This window comes from Pelodiscus sinensis, chromosome 10, assembly GCF_049634645.1.
Source record: "Pelodiscus sinensis isolate JC-2024 chromosome 10, ASM4963464v1, whole genome shotgun sequence".
Classification (NCBI taxonomy): domain Eukaryota; kingdom Metazoa; phylum Chordata; order Testudines; family Trionychidae; genus Pelodiscus; species Pelodiscus sinensis.
This window is the reverse complement of record NC_134720.1, coordinates 12,482,246-12,498,767: the sequence shown is the minus strand read 5'-3', so window position 1 is coordinate 12,498,767 and position 16,522 is coordinate 12,482,246. Positions and strand designations below refer to the sequence as shown.

The following is a 16,522-nucleotide window of genomic DNA, read 5'->3' as shown; positions in this document are numbered from 1 at the left end:
GAGTGAAGTTCTGGCTCCTCAGTTTCTTTCATAAAGGCAGCAATTCCAACCTTAACACAAGTCCAGTGTGAAACTTGGGTCAGGAATAATCTGTTCAGTGTCAAAGGGAATATAGCAATTTGTAATAACAGCCAATACTTTCTGAGACATCTATAATGATATGGTCAGCTATGTGTAAAAAGGATATGGGAAATTAAGCACATGGCCAAAGTAATCTCATTAACTGTGATGATTCTGAGAACCAACAATCTGAAGCAAATATAGAAAATTCTATATATAATTGTATCATGTTACATTAAAAAAGCTATGGTATCAGAGGTGAGTGGATTATCAGACTATATACAAGATAAATTCAACTTGATTGGAAAAATGTTCTGTTTCTTTGAAACGAGGCTAGTACCTTCTTCAGAGAAACATAAGCAATTATTTTATCTCTTGATTAGAAAAGATTTTTAAAAATTGTTTTAGAATAAAATTGATGTGGGGCTCATATTGGGTTTAATGTTTCCATTTCAGCTATAGCTAGTTAGTCAGGGGCATGACAAACAGAAGAGAAGGTGTTCAAGTGACAAACAAGCTGTCTTTCTAATTTGACCTGGAGGAATGAGTTTCATGGCAGATGTTTTCCCTGGATGGAAAAAGACTTTTGCTTTCATGAGTTGTAAGATGCTCTCTGATCTGCAGGATGAAAGAAATCTGATGAGGCTCGATATGGACAAGAGAGCAATGATCTGCACTTAGAAAGGAAGAATACTAAGCACAACTACAGGCTGGGGATCGACTGACCATGCAGCAGTTCTCCAGAAATGAACCTGGGGATTACAGTGGATGCGAAGCTAGATATAAGTCAACAGTGTGCCCTCTTTTACCAAGAAGGCTAATGGCATATTGGGCTGCATTAGTACAAGCATTGCCAGCAGACTGAAAGAAGTGATTATTCCCCTTTATTCAACACTTGTGAGGCCATACACAGACTACTGTATGCAAATTTGGGCCCCCACTAGCGAAAGGATGTGGACAAATCGGAGAGAGTCCAGTGGAGAGCAATAAAATGATTGGGGGTGGGGCACATAATTTATGAGGCGAAGCTGCGGGAACTGGGCTTATTTAGTCTGCAGAAGAGAAGAGTGAGAGGGGGATTTGATAGCTACCTTCCCCTACCTGATGGGGGATTCTGAACAGGATATACTTAGGCTGTTCTCGGTAGTGGTAGAAGACAGAACAAGGAACATTTTGCAATGGATGAGGTCTAGGTTGGATATTAGGAAAAAATATATCATTAAGAGGTTTTTAAGGCTGGGCTTGATAAAGCCCTGGATGGGATGATTTAGTTGGGGTTGGTCCTGCTTTGAACAGAGGGTTAGACTAGATGACCTCCTGAGGTTTCTTCCAACCCTAATCATTTATGATGAGAAGATTCACAGTTTCTCTTTTGTTTTTGTCCATTCCTTTTTAGCATTAATGTTCTGAACACATCTAACTATCTGCCATCATCTCCATTCTTAAAATAACCTTTACTATAGGTTCCTGATTAGTTAGGACAGGAATCTGGGACTACTCCATTGAAGTTAATGTCTGACATATTAATATATTTTTTACTTTTGTGGGTAAAACTGAGTTGCACGTAGTTTGACTGTTCATATCTTATCTGTTGAATCTTAGGGTATGTCTAGACTACATGCCTCTGCTGACAGAAGCATGTAAAATAGGCTACCCATCATAGTCAATGATTTAAATATTCCCAGCTTCATTAATATAAAAATGGCCACTGCGCTGTGCCGGCTCAGCTGATCATTTGCACAGCGCGCGAGTCAAGACACGGATCGGTCGACGGGGAGAAGCCTTTGTCAACCGCTCCTGTAAAGCCGAATTAAGCTATTTCGAGGCCAAAAGCCGAATTAAGCTATTTCGACTTCAGCTATGCAATTGAGGTAGCTCAAGTTGCATCACTTAATTTGACTTTTGGCCTGCTGTTTAGATGTACCCTAACTGAAAAAACTTAAAAAACAGTGAATAGTCCTGCAGCACCTTAGAGACTAACAAAAAAAAAAAATTAGATGGTATCATGAGCTTTCGTGGACACAACCCACTTTTCAGATGAAACCATAGATGAGATGGTTATATTTGTGACACAGCTACAAAAAAGTAGAGTTGTGATACTGTCTTTGTTCCTTTTTTTCAGCTAACATAAATTTCCATACTTATAATAACTTTGACTCATTATATAAGCACTCTTATTTCCTGGGAAAAAGTAATTGCTGACATCTACATTCTCTGAAACAAATGGAGATGAGAACAAATGGATATTTCAAAGTTACTGGGCCAAATTGATGCCTCGGACTTTAATAAAGCCAAAAGAGCTAATAGGAATGAATCTGGCCTATTGATTTCTATTTTTGGTTTGCTGAGGGTACCACCAGCATGGGTAAGAACTGTCTGATGTCAGGTAGGTTAAAGTTTGGGTTTCTAAGGAAGCTTCCCTGTAAGTATCAGGTTCATCTCTCCTGAACAGGTCCTATGTTGTTTGTGTCTATCCTCAGAGGCAGGGGAAGCAGCTGATAACTGATGCAGCCCTTTAAAAATACTAGCACTATTTTCTGCCTAAGGGGAAATTGTTTTAAGAGTGAGACCAATGTGTGCTGAATCTTATTTGCTCTGCTACACATATTAGTCATCTGGCGTTAACCTCTGGAAACAGGAATCAATTTGTATTTGAATTACACTCTGTATATGACAATTCTTTGCTGACTTACCCCAGAGCAATTTGGGTTATTTGAAGGATGACTGTGACCTTTACTAAAATGTTTGGGTTCTTTGCAATTGGGTTCACAATAGGACAACTATTGTTTTAGTTACTGCCAATCACACAAAGAGCTGCACAGTAGTTTAGATCACTGACCAATAGCAACTTTTAGGAAATATCCAAGAATGGAATAAATTCAAACTTAGTAGATTTTAAAAACACACAGGCTACATCTAGACTACAAGCCTCTTTTGAAAGATGTTTTTTCAAAAGATACTTTCAAAAAAGTATCTTTTGAAAGAGATCGTCTAGACAGTAGCCAATATTTTTGAAAAAGACAGCCGCTTCTTTGAAAGAGAACACCCAGGCAGTCTGGATGCTCTCTTTCGAAAAAGCACTGTTTGCATTCAATAATGCCACTTTCAAAAAAAGGTGCTATTCCTCGTAAAAATGAGGTTTTCTGCAGTCGAAAAAACTGCCACTTTCTTTTGATTTAACTTTGAAAGAATGCGGCAGCAGTCTAGATGCAGGGGAAGTTTTTTTGAAAAAAGGTTACTTTTTTCAAAAAACCCCTGTAGTCTAGACACACCCAGAGTTTATTAAGGTTAATACTGCAGAATTTTGCACATCTTATGCTTTAATTTATTTTTCCAGCTTCTGTGGTATAATCAAGAGCTCCAATAAATGCTGAGTTCCTGGAAAAGATACAAAAATATTTTGTAATTCTTTTAGATAGGCAAGATTACACAAATTTATTATTGTTTTCAAAGAACTGAAACTTACTTTTAAGGGAAGGGATTAAGACTAATTGTCATTCTACCCACCTGCATTTTACACAACTAAATAGTGGGCTTTAGGTCTCTGAGTTTTGCCTTAATGATTATTTTACAACAATTATTTCCAGTAACAGGCAAACAGATTTACAATCAGCTTAAGTTTGGCTGCAATGGTGAAAACAACATAATTGAAATATGTGGCCATCCTTCCTAAAAATAAACAGGCAAAAAAGTATTCCTTCTTTTAATAGAAATACAGGACATGGTATATATATCTTTTATAATCTTATCACCATATTATTATTGATTATCTGGTAAGTGCCAAAGATTCATGTAATACAAAATGCCAAGGATCTTACAATATACACTGCAAACACATTTCAAGAGACACAAAGAAATGTAGATACAATGAAAGAGCTTCTCTTATCCATGTCTGTGATATAAAAACCAGAATAACTCCATTGCCATCAAATCAACTAATTTGGATGTACCGTAGTGTAACTGAGAACAGAATGTAATTTACTAATACAATTTTTCTCCATTGCCTATACCAAAGACTCATGAATCATAGAATCTTGAGGAACATAAGATCATAAACAACAAAGAACACAATTGTGCAGAATATCTTACCAAAGCAAAATTCAGAATTAAAATAAATATTACCTATAGACCTAATAAATGCTGTCAGGCCACATACTTTCCAAATTCTCATAGATGTCTTAGATGAGCTAATCTCTTCATATACCATATTCTATACACATTTTTTAAAAGCCTGTTGTTGTCTACCTACTTTCAATAGGTTCCTTCTCAGTTTAATGCAGTTCCCATCCTCCTCATTTTGTTTTCATTCACACATATGGGCCACTCCATTCTTTCAGGCTACCTCCAGACTGCGTTCCTCTGTCCTCAGAGGGATGCAAATCAAGCACTTTGAAAGCGCAAATGAGCATGGGATTTAAATATCTCAGGCTTCATTTGCATACTCACGTTCGGGCACTGTGCCGATCAAGCGCCCTTTCGAAAGTGAAAGTAAAGTCTAGCCGTGGTTCTGCCGACAGCGGGGAGCTTTTTTGAAAGATCCTGTACTCCTCCAAAAATGAGGAATATAGGATCTGCCGAAAAAGCTCCCCGCTGTCAGCAGACACGGCTAGACTTCACTTTCACTTTCGAAAAGGCGCATGATCCGGCTCATTTGCACTTTCAAAGTGTTTGATTTACATCCCTCTGCGGACAGAGGGAGGCAGTCTGGAGGTAGCCTCGATGTCACCACATTAAAATAACAAGCCAAGGACTGATCCTTACTATACAATGAAGGTTAACAATCCATTAGCTACACACAACTCTGATTTCCTGGAGGACTATCAGTTCTGCATGTGGGAAGAATCAGAACTCATGTTCAGCCTTTTGCTAAGATCACAAAGAGATTATATTCATTTTATGTAATATTAAAGGAGGGTAATCTAAGTAAGGGTAGTGTGCATTTTGTTTATGGTTATCATTTTTTTTAATTACCTGAAAAATGTTACAATGAGCAACTATATTGTAATTGATGTCTAAACTGTCAAATAAAATTGCTGTAAATATGATGTTATTGGGCAACATAACTGTGCCATTAGCATGATTTCTTCACAAAGATTACTCAGTCAATAAAATACTTTTATGGAAATAATAGTTAACAATCAGGGATTGCATCATTTTAATGCTAGTTTCTGAGCTTACATTTTTGTACATTTTATTCTCCAGCAAACAATCTCACAAAATAAAGAGCATTTACGCAAGTAAAATCACTCTAGAGAATTGTCTTCTACCTTATAAAAATAATATTAAGTTTTTAGACCAACAAACACAGCTAAGAATATGTAGAAATACATAAAATTTATTTCTTTTACAGGCTTATTTTTATAAAATGTGTCCTTTCAATTTTTTGGACCCATGTATAATGAAACTTAGGTAAGGGAAATGTGGCTTTCTGCTCTGAAGAGTGAGCAAAAACACAAAAACCTGGTGGTGTACATTTATTGCTTCAGGGACTTCCAATGTCATTGTCCTCAGTTTACAAGTACAGGCAGTCCCTGGGTTACGTACAAGATAGGGACTATAGGTTTGTTTTTAAGTTGAATTTGTATGTAAATCGGAACTGGCTCCAGATTCAGCTGCTGCCACTGAAACTGACCAGGGGCTGACTACAGGAAGCCGGAGGCAGAGTTGCTCTGCCCCCAGCTTCCTAGAATCAGCCAGATCAGTTTCAAAAGCTGCTGAATCTGGAGCCTGGGTTAGAACAGCTGGGGGCACTGCCCGGTATGTTCCCACAGGACCAACCCAGCAGTACCCCAGCTGCTCTACCCAAGGCATCCCGCAACAAAAGCCTGGTCTGCTGGGGGGGGGGGGAGGCGCACTAGCTGCTCCCCCTCCCCCCTCAGCAGACCAGGGAGACCTGAGCAAAGCCGCACAGGTGGAGGAACCCTGTTGCCCGTGTGGCTTTGCTCCTTTGCCCCGGGTGTCCCTGGTCTGCTGGGGGAGTCCAGCGACTTTTCTGGACCCCCCCAGCAGACCAGGGGGACAGGAGCTAAGCCAGCCAGGCAGCGGCTTTGCTCGGGTGTCCCTGGTCTGCTGGGGGGGTCCAGCGGCTTTGCTGGACCCCCCCCCCCCAGCAGACCAGGGAGACTGGGAGAAGCTTTTCTCGCCCCGGAGGACACGGGTGGCGACCCGCCGTCCGTGAGCTCCGGGGCGAGAAAAGCCTCGTTCGTAAGTGTGGATCCGACATAAGTCGGATCCGCGTAAGTCGGGGACTGCCTGTAGTTTCTTCTGTCAGCCAGCCCCACAATGACAACGAAGCCAAGATTTTTCCTCCGTAAAATATTTTGAAGATTAAATTGAGTCCTGAGCTACATTTGAGTAATTTAGGTATTTTAGGCTCCCATTATCAGAGTATCTGAGCATCTCACAATCTGACATATTTCTCCTCTGTGGTTAAAGTGTTATCCCCATTTTACAGACCTGGAACTGTGGCAGATTGTTCCCTGTAGATCACGCCATCTCTGATACAGTGTGAATATGCTAATGACACCGACAGACTGGCCATGTGGGGAGAAACTTAGGGTATGTCTACACTACCCTCCTAGTTCGAACTAGGAGGGTAATGTAGGCATACCGCACTTGCAAATGAAGCCCGGGATTTGAATTTCCCGGGCTTCATTTGCATAAGCGGGGAGCTGCCATTTTTAAATCCCCGCTGGTTCGAACCCCGTGCAGTGCAGCTACACGGGGCTCGAACTAGGTAGTTCAGACTAGGATTTCTATTCCGAACTACCAGTACACCTCATTCCACCTCGAGGTGTACCGGTAGTTCGGAATAGGAATCCTAGTCCGAACTACCTAGTTCGAGCCCCGTGTAGCCGCGCTGCACGGGGTTCGAACCAGCGGGGATTTAAAAATGGCGGCTCCCTGCTTATGCAAATGAAGCCTGGGAAATTCAAATCCTGGGCTTCATTTGCAAGTGCAGTATGCCTACATTACCCCGCTAGTTCAAACTAGCGGGGTAGTGTAGACATACCCTCAGTGAACAATTTCGCTGATGATTCATGACGAGGAATCCTGCCTGCTGTATCCTAGCAGTTCTCAAACTGTGGGTCAGGACCCCAAAGTGGGTTCCGATCCCATTTAAATGGGATTGCCAGAGCCAGTAGTATACTTGTTAGGACCCAGGGCTTCAGCTTGGGACAGCGGAGGTATGGCTCCACTTTTTTCCTGCCCCCTGCATGGGTTCATGTTGTAATATTTGTTATTAGAATGGGGTCACAGTGCAATTAAGTTTCAGAACCACGCCTTTTTCTTAGCTCTATTGACTCTGAACAGTTTATTTAAAAAGGTAAAAAAACAAAACAAAACAAAAAATAAAAACAAAAAAACCCCAGAATCTTTAACACTTTTGAACTTCATGGACTAAGTTTTGGGCATGTTTTTAAATGATTTCTGAGATGATCTGATCAGTCCTTCATCCCAGCTTGTGAAGAATCACTTATCCTATAGGGACATATCTTGATATGAATCAGCCTAGAGTGATTATCCATAATTTAAAGTGATGCTATATTGAATACAGAATTAAATACAAAATAGTAATAATTTTATACATAATGCTTTAAGGAATACTAGACATTTATGGTGAAAAAAGAAAAAACCCAAATGATTTCAAATATAAACCCTACCTTGCCAGCCTGGTTTGCACACTGGTTTGACATCAACTCGTACTAAGACATCTTCTGTTGCACGTTTCTGCCCACAGTCAAAAGCAGTTACCATTATCTCATACTGGTGCTGTTTATCGTAGTTCAGCTTCTCGGTGTTTCTGATATTACCTGCAGATATAATATGAAACAACATCCAGCAATTATTTTTGATCAATCTAATTTCTTTGAAAATTATGTATTTCATCCATGTCTCATTGCATCCAAGTTATCAGCCCACAACAGCAAAGGCCAGATAAAGCAAACCCTCAGTGGGAAAACTTCTTATTCAGGAGTTCTACATGCAGAAAATTGGGGGACGGGGTCCAAATAAAAGGACCCCATTCATGTCATGTGAGATTTCATTTCAGGATTTTGTATTTGCAGACACCTGATTACATGTAAAGGTATAAGATACAAGTAAGATTGAACATGTAATTGCAGACAACATTACCCTCAACTGAATATACTCATTACATAGAACATCCATATCATTACTCCTTTCCCTTAGATCTTGCAGATTGACAACAACTGGTGCATGTTTAGGAAAGAATCAGGAAGAGGGTAACTAAGGGTCTGGGCTAGGAAAGAATTCACACGGTTTTTGCTCTAGTCCTGTGGAGATCAGGGAGAGAAGATAGCACAGCCTAAGTTAATTACCTTGTCACTTCCTCCCTTTGCAGTTAGCTCCTATCTAAATGGAGAATGCTCTCTTCATTTTAGTCCCCTCTAATGGGCTTTAACCACAGGAAGGGACAAATGAAGCAGGATCATCATCATCTACATAACAAAGCTCACCTGCATTTTATATGACACTGCTGTGCTACCAGATGGAAAATAAAATTCAACAACAAAATTCATCTGCCAAACCCGACAGATACATAAAGGTGACAAATTACCTCTTCTAGTATCAAAGAAATTGTACCTTTCACAAGAAAATGGAAAGATCGCTCTCAGTCACCACTTTCTGTGGTGGTATAGGATTGCTGTAGTAATTAATGAGTTCCGCATTTTCATTCAGTTCATTTGTGCACTCAACCTGCACTTCAGAAATGTTGATGTACTTTTTGCACCAACATACCAAAATGTTCTTGAGCCATAGGAATTTATATAACCTTGCTCATACCCTAAAACTGTATTAATTTTAAATGTGAATCACTATATCAATTCATCATATCAACTGTGGATCCGACAGGACATGTGGATCTGACACAATCAAGTAGTTTGACCAAAATATACACACTTACGCACCAAGAACACACATGGGCTGTGTCTAGACTGGCAAGTTTTTCCGCAAAAGCAGTTGCTTTTGCGGAAAAACTTGCCAGCTGTCTACACTGGCCGCTTGAATTTCCACAAGAACACTGACTTCATACTGTCTGAAATCAGTGCTTCTTGCGGAAATACTATGCTGCTCCTGTTCAGGCAAAAGTCCTTTTGTGCAAAGCTTTTGCACAAAAGGGCCAGTGTAGACAACTCAGATTTGTTTTGCGCAAAAAAGCCCCGATCGTGAAAATGGCGAACGGGGCTTTTTTTGCGGAAAAGCGCATCTAGATTGGCACGGATGCTTTTCCGCAAAAAGTGCTTTTGCAGAAAAGCGTCCATGCCAATCTAGACACTCTTTTCCGCAAATGCTTTTAACGGAAAACTTTTCCGTTAAAAGCATTTGTGGAAAATCATGCCAGTCTAGACATAGCCATGGTGTTTATGCACCTAACAAAGGGATTTGATTTTCAAAGTTGCAGAGAAGGCAGGGTTCCCTCGTGTGAGCTGGCCTTTGCTAGCTCTTTCCATTAGCTTAAATTTGAGGAGAAAAACCAACCCCCAAATTACTATTCATACATGGCCAATTTCCAAACCTAGACTTTAGTTTTTCATTCATAACCGGGCAGAACACACAAACAGGGTTTTCAAGAGACCTATATGGAAGTGCTGTTTTGGCCCAGACATTCAATCATTTCCAAGCACAAACAACAGCATGTATTGTAGCATGGCAAGTGTAGGATTAGAGCTCTAATTCCTACATCTGAGCTATGTCTATACTGCGCCCACTTTGCACAAAAAATATGCAAATGAGGCAAAGCATGGAATAATGCCGCGCTTTATTTGCATAATTAATGATGCTCCGTTTTTGTGCAAGAGGCTTTTAAGCAAAAAACCTCTCTTGCGCAAGAGCCGTTTTTCCACATTTTTTCAGGAAGAATGGCTCATGCACAAGAGGTGGTGCCATGGTGACAGCTCCTCTTTGTGCAAAAGCCTATTGTGCAAAAATGGAGCCTCATTAATTATGCAAATGAGGCACAGTGATATTCCACGCTTCACCTCATTTGCATATTTTTCTACACAAGAGTGGGCATTGTAGACATAGCCCCGGTGTGTGGTGCTTTCTCTTCATTGCCTTCATAGCAGGGGAAAACAGGAAAGATGTTTGTGACCAAGTCACATTCTGATTCCTGATCTGCTCCTGGGGCAATGCGCTACACTGGTTCTTTAATGTTTCTCTAAGGTTGTGTCTACATTGGTGCGATCTTGTGCAAAAGTGGCTGCTAGCCGCGTGTTCTTGTGCAAGTACACTGACATTCTAACGTATGAAATCAGGGCTTCTTGCGCAAGACCTCTGATGCTCCCACTCAGGAATAAGCCCTCTTGCGCAACTGTTCTTGCTCAAGAGGCCAGTGTAGACAGGCAACATGAATTTCTTGCGCAAGAAAGCCCTATGGTTAAAATGGCCATCAGAGCTTTCTTGCGCAGGAGAGCGTCAACACTGGCAAGGATGCTCTTGTGCAAAAGCACAGCTCTTGCGCAAATGCACATGCCAGTATAGACGCTCTCTTCTGGAAGAGTTTTTGCACAAGAATTCTTCCACAAAAGAGTTCTTGTGCAAGATCATGCCAGTGTAGATGTAGCCTAAGAGTATATATTTTCCAAATGATGCATCTTAATTAAGCCTTCAAAAAACTCCTACAAAGTAGGCAAGCTCATTATCCAGCCAACAGCCCTCTCTGGTTAATTGTTCCTCACTTGGTCAGTAACCTGTGTAAAAAGTCAAACTGAGCTTTTTCTGACCACTCTCTGATTCAAAAAATAGCTTGGTAACTTACTTTCGCACCCTCATCTCAAATTATACCTCAACTATCTTATTAGCACTAATCCATTTTTTCTTACAGGTTCTGTCCATAAATAAAATATCTGGTTTCTTCCAAATCAACCATCCAATACTACTCAGGAAGGGTACGCTCTAGCTACTCTTCATTGTAAACACAGCTTTACAAACCTCGTCTAAAGTGAAGTCCATTGGCCTCCCCTGCTCTCTGCCATATGTAACACCATCTTCCAGCAGACAGACAGGGGGCAAGGATATCTCAGTGTTTTGAGCAGTGGCCTGCTAAATTTAGGGTTCTGAGTTCAGTCCTTGAGGGGGCCATTTAGGGATCTGGGGCAAATCTATTGTGGATGGTACTTTGTCCTACTGTGGGTGCAAGGGACTGGGACTCAATGATCTCTCAAGGTCCCTTCCAGCTCTACAAGATAGGCATTCCTGCATATTGCTTTGTGTATGCTTCTTCTATTCACAATACCATTGTTTTACTCCATGATATGTGGAGATAATTCTCAAGACAGTGAGGTAGGTTAAATCAGCATTAGCAGCCTACAGGAATTTGCTTGGGATGATAGCTATAATGAAGTACAAATACATTATAATGATTTATAAATCACAGAACACTGTTATCATCTAAAAATTGTATTTCACTGCAGTCTTCTAAGATTTGTACTTTTAAGATTCTGATTTTTTTTGTTTTTGTTTTAGAGGTCATTTGAATGTCTTCTACATATTACTGGATAGTTTACTGATGTAATTATTCTCTGTGTTTCTGTTACATAGGCTATTTGTAGCTTAATATTCCATTGCCATTTTAAAATTTAATCAATGATTTTTTTTATAAACAAAGGGGAAACATTATAAACAGACAAAACAATAAACAGTTTCCAGATGACACAATGGGAATTTCTGTTATTTCTGTCTCATCCTATACAAACACAGGGATAGTCAATGAATCTAAAGGGAAGGAAACTGAAACCTGATAGAAGTAAATACTTTTCTCACATGTCCTGCAGAGAGCTCATGGAACTCATTGACACAATAAACCATTGACGCCCAGCCCCAAGGAAGATTCAGAGAAGGAATTAAACATTTATGTAGGCAATAAGAATACCCAGAGCTATAATAATACATATTAAAAATAAATAAGGATTTAAACCCTCTTGCTTCAGGTCATAATCCAGCCTCCAACTATTAAGGGTCAAGTACTGAAAACTATTTTTGGAAATTTTCCTTGTGGACAGGTTAACCCATAACTGCACGTTAGGGGCGCTATTGCACCTTTTTTGAAATAACTGGTGCAAGCCACTGTTGATGACAGGACACTGAATGAACCAGACCACTGATCTCAGAAGCACTGATTTTCCACTTTCCCTGATGGTGCTCAATCCCTCCTCTGCCTCTGGCTCTGCCCCCCCTCCTTCCTTCAAGACCCCATACCCACCATGATTCTGCCTGATCCACCACATCTCCCCTTCTTTGAGAACACCCTGCCTTCCCTCCACATCTCCCTCCAGAGCCTCTTTCAGCCTCTGAACAGCTGATCTCAGCAGGCGATGGGAAAGACGGAGAGACACTGCTCAGCAGGGCTGCCAGTGTGTGCTGAGCACCCACTGTTGTTTCCTGTGGGTACTTCAACCCCTGGAGTTGGCACCTATGACTGATCTAATCAACTAGGGCAATTTCTGTGTTTTCATACCTGATGCACCAGAATTGCCTCTTGAGTTTTATTCATGCTGCTGTGTTGGCAGGGAGTGAGTGAGCTGTACAACAGCAGTTCATTACTCCTATGGAGGGCAAAAGGTGCTTCTCACCTCTACCATCTGTCCTGCGGAGTAGGGGCTAAGCTTCACGTTTTAAGTCTCTTTCCAGCCTCTCTACAGTAAAGGGCTCTGGGAGGCTGCATCTGGCTGCCCCCTGGATTATTTAGCAGAGTTACTTGATGTCCTGATTTGTTGGGAACAGTACAGGCAGTCCATGGGTTACGTACAAGATAAGGACTATAGGTTTGTTCTTAAGTTGAATTTGTATGTAAGTCGGAACTGGCTCCAGATTCAGCCACTGCTGAAACTGATCAGCGACTGACTACAGGAAGCCCTAGGCTCTGCCCCCGGCTTCCTGGAATCAGATGCTGATCAGTTTCAACAGCGGCTGAATCTGGACTCCTGGGACAGAACAGCTGGGGCGCTGCCCAGTAGGTCCCCAGGACCAACCCGGCAGCACCCCAGCTGCTCTACCCCAGGCGTCCCACAACAAAAGCCTGGTCTGCTGAGGGGGGGCGCACTAGCTGCGCTCCCTCCTCCCCCAGCAGACCAGGGAGACCCGAGCAAAGCGGCGGAGGCGCAGAGGTCCCGCCGCCTCTGCGGCTTTGCTCCTGTCTCCCTGTTGTGCTGGGGAGTCCCCCCCAGCACACCAGGGAGACCCGGAGCAGCTTTTTTCGCCCCAGAGGACGCGGTGGTGGGACCGCTGTGCTCTGGGCGGTCCTGCCGCCCGCGATCTCCGGGGCGAGAAAAGCCCCGTTCGTAAGTGCGGATCCGACACAAGTCGGATCTGCGTAAGTCGGGGACTGCCTGTACTGATATTTGTGACTTTTATTTATATAGTGCCTACCCCCCCTCCTCCGGAACCACTGTCCAGAATTTTCACACTTTCTATCTGGTCACTCTAAGTATTAAAATAATGCCTGGTGAGGAAGCAGGACTCTTTAATGGCAGTGACCATAGTGTATGATTTAAAACACACACAGAATTCATGATGATTTAACACTAAGTTCTCATCTTCTATTGACAGCCCATATTCTAAATTCTCCTCAAGACCAGAGGAGAGGAGGACCAAAATAACAAACAAGTCAGCAGGCAGCCACAAGCCACAGAGCTTTCTAAATCATCATCTTTTATAGCAATTTTCATCTAAAAATCTGAAAATGCCTCACAAAATCAGAGGCTATTTCTATGGTATAAGCTTCAGGGTGGGAAGCTGCTGCAGAAATACTTGTATTAGCCGTCATCGAGCTAGTGCATGAATAGCAGTAGTGTAGCTGTGGTAGCACAGGGGTGGTGGCATAGACTAACTACCTCAAATATGCACCCCAGGGTTCAGGCAGGTTTGTACTCAGGGCAACTGGCTCAGTTTCCTACTGCCACTCTGCACGCTGCTGCAGCTCTATTACTCTTTTTAGTGTGCTGGCTTGATGAGAACTGGCACAAGTATGTCTACACGAGCTGGGAATCACACCCCTAGCTCTAACACAGATAAAGCCAAAGAAGTGAAGTAACTTGCCCAAGCGGGTCTGTTAAAAACTTATATTGTGACAGATCTTTGCCTTAGAACTTCAGTGTTAGAAATACAGGCAGTCCCCGAGTCACGTGGATCCGACTTACGTCAGATCCGCAGTTACGAACGGGGTTTGCTCCGCGTCTCCCTGGTCTGCTGAAGAGACGGGGAGCAAAGCCTCTGAGGACGCCGGCAGCGGGACAGCCGCGGCGCGTCTGGGCTGTCCGCTGCCCGCGTGCTCCGTGGCTTTCTCCATGTCTCCCTGGTCTGCTGGTCTCCAGCAGACCAGCAGACCAGGGAGACGGGGAGCAAAGCCGCAGAGCACGCGGGCAGCAGGACAGCCGTGGTGCGTCTGGGCTGTCCCGTTGCCCCCGTGCTCCGCGGCTTTGCTCCGGACGCCTGTGGTACAGCAGCTGGGGCGCTGCCGGTTGGTCCCGTAGCGCCGCTCTGGGCGCTACTGGACCAACCCAGCAACACACCAGCTGCTCTGCCCCAGGCGTCCTGATTCAGCTACTGCTGGTCAGTTTCAGCAGCAGCTGAATCAGGACGCCTAGGGCAGAGCAGCTTGGGTGCTGCTGGGTTGGTCCAACCCAGCAGCACCCAAGCTGCTCTGCCCCAGGCGTCCCCAAGTCAGCCGCTGCTGAAACTGACCAGCGCTGACTACAGGAAGCCCGAGGCAGGGTTGCTCTGCCCCGGGCTTCCTGGAATCAGCCACTGATCAGTTTTAGCAGCAGCTGACTTGGGGACGCCTGGGGTTCTTAAGTTGAATCTGTATGTAAGAACTGGCGTCCGGATTCAGCCTGTTGAAACTGATCAGCAGCTGATTCCAGGAAGCCCGGGGCAGAGCAACTCTGTCTCGGGCTTCCTGTAGTCAGCCGCTGGTCAGTTTCAGCAGCGGCTGAATCTGGATGCCAGTTCCGACTTACATACAGATTCAACTTAAGAACAAACCTGCAGTCCCTATCTTGTACGTAACCCGGGGACTGCCTGTATTGTCTAATTTTATCGTAAAGTAGTAACTATTGAACTGGTCATTGAAGTTCCGTACTACAAGGAAAACTCTACTTAACTGTACGCCACAATCTGGTTTTTAAACAGTGTCAGAGCCTTCAGTGCCAGAGCTTTGAAAAGAAATGCATAAATTTGCTCCTTACTGTTAAACGATTTTAGTAGTTTATTCCTGATGAAATTAAATTCCGTATGAACAAAAAAGTCCATTTTATTAACATTGTGGTACCTTAAAGATTAACAGATTAATTTGATCATGAGTTTTTGTGGGCAAAGACCCACTTTGTCAGATGCAAATTTCTGATGAAGTGGGTCTTTGCCTATGGAAGCTGATACCCAAATAAATGTGTAAGTCTTTAAGGTGCCACAGGACTCCTACCTATCCCTCTGAGACGTATTAGAATTGGTGCTGCTGATCAGACAAAGCTGACACTTGATTTTGTGGCGGGTGGTGGTTTCTTGCCCCAATTTCTCCTTATTAGTGCACAGAACACACATTTTCTCCATTATAAAAGCAAAACAATGATTTTTTTATGGAAACCAAATATTAAAACATTTATTGAATTAGTCCAGGTACATGATACTAAGCCTGTTTAAAAGTGAATCCTTTGCAATAAATATTCAAGCTGCTATATATTGCCTGGCAACCTTAACATTGTAACCCACCCAAGAGCTATGGGATTTTTTTTATACTTTTGAGGGGAGGGGAGATTGCACTTCCTTGATTGCAATATGTCTTTCTTGCACAATGCCTATATTTTTGAGCTAAGTACAATATATAGATTTTGATTCTTTGGGTCTAAGCCAAAGTTCATTGTATTCAAGGAAAACATTTCCACTGGTTACAATGAGCTTTGGATCTGGTCCAAAAATAATAGCTTCTAAACAAAATGTCCCCTCCCTGCTTACACTAAAAATGTGAAATACTCTTCCCTTTCATAAAGCATGACAACAGGTTCATCCATTAGAGCTAAACTATCTGGACACAGTTTGTACATTAAACAAAACTGTGTGTAAAATCTTAATCAGCAGAGCACAGCCTAATGAGCACAGCTGCAGATACCACATGGATCTTATTTAAAGCTAAATAAAGAGTGGGCAATCGGTGCTAGAACTAATGGTGCAAGGGGGGGGGGATGGCTGCTGTATCCCCTGTCTAGAAATGATTTCCATCGTATACAGGGTCATTTTGGGTCAAAGGCTCTCAATATCCCACTGTACAAATGGCTCCAGAGGATGTGGGCTCTACCCTAAGCCCAAATGCCTACACAGACATTTTTAGCCCTGCAGCCCAAGCCCCACGAGCATGGTTTAGACACACCCTTAGTGCCCTGCTCAGCTAGTCAACTCTCTTGGGGCTTTCTACTGCCAAAAAGAGTGGAAGGGTAGATTCCAGTCT

At 42.6% G+C, this 16,522-nt stretch overlaps 1 protein-coding gene across 1 annotated transcript in view; it reads right to left on the bottom strand.

Annotated features, from left to right (window-relative positions):
* Positions 1 to 16,522, bottom strand: part of CLSTN2 (calsyntenin 2) — an 810,104-nt gene that overhangs the window by 161,503 nt on the left and 632,079 nt on the right. Inside the window, exon 5 of the mRNA XM_075937529.1 lies at positions 7,725 to 7,874. Coding sequence (XP_075793644.1) covers positions 7,725 to 7,874 — 150 coding nt within the window. The remainder of the gene's footprint in view (positions 1 to 7,724; positions 7,875 to 16,522) is intronic.